Genomic DNA, 5,096 nt, shown 5'->3' on the forward strand with positions numbered 1-5,096 from the left:
GCTAACAGTACCATGCTGCTAACAGGACCACACTGCTAACAGTACCATGCTGCTAAAAGTACCACACTACTAACAGCACCATGCTACTAATGAGACCATGTTGCTAAGGGAACCTCACTGCTAACAAAACCACACAATTCTAATAGGACCATGCTGGTAACAGGTCCATGTTGCTAAGATAATCTCATTGCCAGCAGAACCACTCTGTCAATAGGACCATGCTGCTGTAGAAGTTTTTCACTTTTGGTGCCTTGTTTTTGCATTTTTGTTGCATGCTTTGGTGTTTGTTGTTGTTTTTTTGGTGAGTCGAGATGGTTCTTCTCATCCTCAGCCTTGTATTGTTGACCTTGTGTTGACCTGCATATGACAAATAAACCTAAACCTTCTTTTTATAATAATATATATATTTTTTTTTCATTTACCCTTTATTTACACAGGTAGTCTCATTGAGCCACGATAACTCATTTTCAAGAGAGACCTGTTTAGGGAGCAGATGGTGGGGGTTAAGGGCCTTGCTCAGGGGCCCAGAGTGGGGCGAATGAAGGTGGAGGGAGGTGTGGGTGTTTCACCTTTTACATCCACGTTTTTTTATGTTGACGGTACCGGGAGGTGAACCTATGACTTTCTGATCGCAAGCCCATTTTCTAGCCTCTGCGCCACCATCCCCCCCCATTATAAAGTGCTATGTGTTGTCATCATCGTATGTACCCATACAATGGCGAAATTGGTTCTCTGCATTTAACCCATCGCACCTGAGATACACCCAGGTGGAGCAGAGGGCAGTTATGTAAGCGCGTGGGGAGCAATTGGGGATTGAGTGTCTTGCTCAAAGACACCATGACATGGGAATGGCTGGGGATCGAACCTGGGACTTTCAGGTCCCGAGTCTTACTGGGCTTTAAGTGTCAGCAAACAACTTTCATTAAGGACTCTCCAAAATGTCTAAATGTTTGTGAAGGTTTTTAGTTTTCATGGTAAATGGACTGTACTTATATAGCACCTTTCTATCTTATTTCAAGATACTCAAAGCTCTTTACAATCTGTGTCCTCATTTACCCATTCATACAGCACTCTACTAGAGCTCTACAAAGATAATTGAACAAATCATTCTAATGAGACTAATCATGGGAGAGTTGCAGAGCCTGCAGTCTTGTTTCTTGGCTCAACGCATTTGAAAATCTTATTAACAAATTTTCTCTCAAAATAATCGGATTTGTTGCAAGTGACTCAAACGGTTCTCAGTTTAGTTTCTGTAAATTCTAGCACCAGAGCTGTATTTTGACACCTGCCTGAGAACTCTCTTTATGACAGGAAACTCCTGAATGTCCAGGTGTAAAATCCACACCAGTGACAAATAATAATTATTCAAAAATCTGCCTATGTCAATGTTAACGGTGTATTCCAGTAGTACATACATTATTGTTAACATGTGCAGAGGTGAGCAGCTAAATGATTGCAAACTGTGTGCTCAAACAAGACCAGGGGTCTGCAACCTGTGGGTCTGGGGCTACTTGCAGCACTTTGGTCCCTCTGCAGCGGCACTTTCAAGCATTGACCAAAACTAACATCAAACTGAATTTTATAGGATGTTATACCCACAACGAATAATGACTAGTTTTAGCAGTTTTCCTGTAATTTATTTTGCAAAATGTGAATACTAGAAACATTACAAGGAGTAAAACATACTTTCACTTTACGCTTTATTTCTTCAAAGTAGGATACTTATTTTTTATACAGTAAAAAAAAATCACATTAGAATGCATAGTTTATTGTTTTAGTTTTTAGAAATGGGCAAAACTATATTTTCTTTCTTTACAAGAATCTCGTCTTTTATTTTGTCAGAGTGTAAAAAATATCAGTAAATGTTAAAAATCATTAGATATTTTTAGTTTTATAAAATCACCCCTACTGGCCAGAAAAGTACCCCCCAAAAAAACTTAGTGGTCCACGGGCTACCAGTTGAGAATCCCAGTTGCAGGTATTGTGGCCCTGAACACGTTTAATGTAGTGATCAAAGGGGCATAAATGGGTCTTTTGATCGTAAAGGCTGCAGGCCCCTGGATTAGACCATCATTGTTAAAAAGCACTGGTGTCTCAGATCACAGCTGCATGGCTCAGTAACGGCAAACACCCAGACTTCAGTGAAACTACGATGGAAGATGAGCCTTGAGTCACCAACACTTGCAGCCCAGTTAGATACAACCTGCTTCTTTCTGAGTGATATTCTATTCATTACCTTTATCCTCTCCTTCCTTTTGGAGTCGTGGGGGTTGCTAGTGTCCCTGTCCATTAGTCACTGTGTGAGAGGCGGGGGACACCCTGGACAGGTCTTCAGTCCATCACAGGGACACATAGAGACAAACGAGACAAACAACCATTCACTGTCTCACTCGCACCTAGAGACAATTTAGAGTTACCAATCAGACTAACATGCATGTTTTTGTCTATGGGAGGAAATGGGAGAAAACTCACTGTAAAAACAGTAATGACATCAATAACACAATTTCCATCAAGATATTTTATAAAACACTTCATGCAGCAATCAGTTAAATTGTTGACTTCTAAGAGTTTTTTAAATCTTTAAATAAGTCACAATTTAAAATCAATCTAAATCAATAAAAGCTAAGCAGGTTCTGTATAAACAGGAGTAGACGTATTGTGTTTGTTTTGAATTATGTTCTTGTGCCAAATCTCTACAAATTATTTACTTCTTACTTTACTACATATGTCTGGGTGTTATAAATGATATTTGGTGATGTGTTTGCCTTTCTGCCCCAGTGGAGTTGAGTGACTGTGTAGAAATGTGGAACAAAGCATTAGGTTAGTGAACTATCGGGACAAAAACAAAACAATATCTACGTTGATCACAATAAACTTGTTTGTACTATGAATAATACAATTAAAAGGTCTTTAAATTGAAGTAATCTCTTCTAAAGTATTAAATCAAACCTAATATTACTTGTTTAAACTGTATTCAAATGGCTACATGTTGTCTCCATACTGAGGCATTAAAGGTTAAAGGTTCTCATCATAGACCCTCTGCCTTTGAGTTATGTCCATTTTAGTCTTATTTCATCTCACTCAAACTAATCTAATTAATTAGAACTGGAAGAAAGATTTAAAGCACATTTTTACAATGTAATTGTAATTTGCGTGCACTGACGTGGCTGAATTAAAAGTTAGGACATTGACTGTTTTACAAGACTATTAATAGCTACAGTTGTATTTTCTTCTTGCAGTCGTTCTCATTTTCCATCTAGTTTTCTGCTCTTTATTCGTGGTCATTGCATCGATTACAGCCGACAAGCTACACTGATTGTCTGAGTCAGTGCTGTCAGTTCTCCCACCTCTGACTGCTTTCTCTATTGACCTTGACTAATTATAAACTTTTGGAAATTATTTCAAGAATGGTAGCATGAAGATCAGTGTGATAACTTTTCTCGTTTTCAGTTTCACATGTTTGGAGTACAATAGCAGCTAGCAAGGTTGGAGCTTTTATCTGCTATTCATTGCTGTGGGAGAGCAGAGCACATCAGGAGCAAGGGTCTATATTGATTAAATTATGGTAGTCTGACTGGATTCCTCTTTAGAATAGCCCAGTCTGCTCCGTCAGCACCAGTGGGTGGAAAGAAGCAAGGAACAAAAGAGGCAGTAGATGAAAACAGTGAGAGGGAAGCAGGACTAACGAGAAAGAATCGAGGCTAGATAAGAAACTGTAAAGTCTCACGTCTACTTCCTGAATGTAGAGGATCACCCAGCTGGTGGTTGTAATTGATCATATTGTCTCAGTAAGAAAGATCACAAACTATTAGAATAAAATATGGCAAGCTGAATGATTTCTTCCTGTAAAGGATGTGGCACAGAGTAGTTGTGTTTGTGAGGTATAATTCCATTTTCCAGCTTTCACTGAAGTGTGTTTCTGTGTCTCACAGGCCAGAAAAAAAGTTTTACCACAACTAAGATGTGTCTGGTTTTACATCAGCTGAAACCGAAACAAAACAAACAGAAAAGTGGCCTGCGTTTTAACATTTCTTACATATTTTTTCTCTTTGAAGACAATAAAGTTGAAAGCCGAGGCTCGTTTGGACCTTCTCCGACAAGTGGGCGTGGCCGTGGACACCTGGCTGAAAAGCGCCATGAACCAGGTTTGTGCTAAATATTAGAGATATGTGAAATGAGCGTTTTGGACTATGACGTTTGCAGATGACATTGTGATCTGTGGTGAGAACAGAGAACGTGAGAACACGCATGTGAATGAGAGGGAGGCAGGTGGAACAGTGAGGCTACGAGGAGCAGAGGTCACTTTCATATGATTGTCCAGGAGAATGAGAAGTGAACAAAAGAAGAGGTGAAGATGGGAGTCCAGGCAGGATGGAGTGAGTGGGGAAAAGCTTCAGGAGTGATTTGTGACAAAAGGGAAGCAGCAACGAGACGAGACAAGGTCTCACTTGTAAATGAGTCTTCGAGGCTCAATGTGACTTATCTGTTTAAATAAAGGTTGAATTGAATTGAAAGAAAAGGGAGTAGTGAGACCAGCTATGTTGTATGTTTTGAAGACAAAAATATTGATAAAGGCAGATGAAAGAACTGGAAGTAGCAGAAATTAAGATGTTGAGGTTCTTCTCAGGAGTGACAAGGATGAGATCATCAGAGGTACAGCACAGGTTGAACAACTGGGAGATAAAGTTCGAGAGACCAGACTGAGATGGTTTGGACATGTCCAGAGGAGGGACAGTGGGTATACTGGTAGAAGGATGTTAGAAATGCAGCTGCCAGGAAAAAGACAAAGAGGAAGACCAAAGAGGAGATATTTAGGGCTACAACTAACAAATATTTAAATAGTCGACAAATTGGCCGACTATGTTTTTCCATTAATTAGCAAAAAAAAAATTTAAAAATTTAAATTTCCACCTCTTTATTCCAAAATAGAACATTTGACTGACACAGCAAATTGCACACTCAAAAAACACATTCTCTCCACGAGCTTTGTAAAATGTGTCCTTGAGGGAAGAGTGTAACCTGGATTAAAAGTGTGGATTATTGTAACCAGGATTAAAAGTGTGGATTATTGTAACCTGGATTAAAAGTGTGGATTA

At 39.2% G+C, this 5,096-nt stretch overlaps 1 protein-coding gene across 1 annotated transcript in view; it reads left to right on the plus strand.

Annotated features, from left to right (window-relative positions):
- LOC119411522 (F-BAR and double SH3 domains protein 2) overlaps window positions 1–5,096 on the plus strand; it is a 44,185-nt gene that overhangs the window by 22,511 nt on the left and 16,578 nt on the right. The window contains exon 9 of the mRNA XM_037678475.1: window positions 4,056–4,145. Coding sequence (XP_037534403.1) covers window positions 4,056–4,145 — 90 coding nt within the window. The remainder of the gene's footprint in view (window positions 1–4,055; window positions 4,146–5,096) is intronic.

This window comes from Nematolebias whitei, chromosome 6, assembly GCF_014905685.2.
Source record: "Nematolebias whitei isolate Nwh7 chromosome 6, NemWhi1, whole genome shotgun sequence".
Classification (NCBI taxonomy): domain Eukaryota; kingdom Metazoa; phylum Chordata; class Actinopteri; order Cyprinodontiformes; family Rivulidae; genus Nematolebias; species Nematolebias whitei.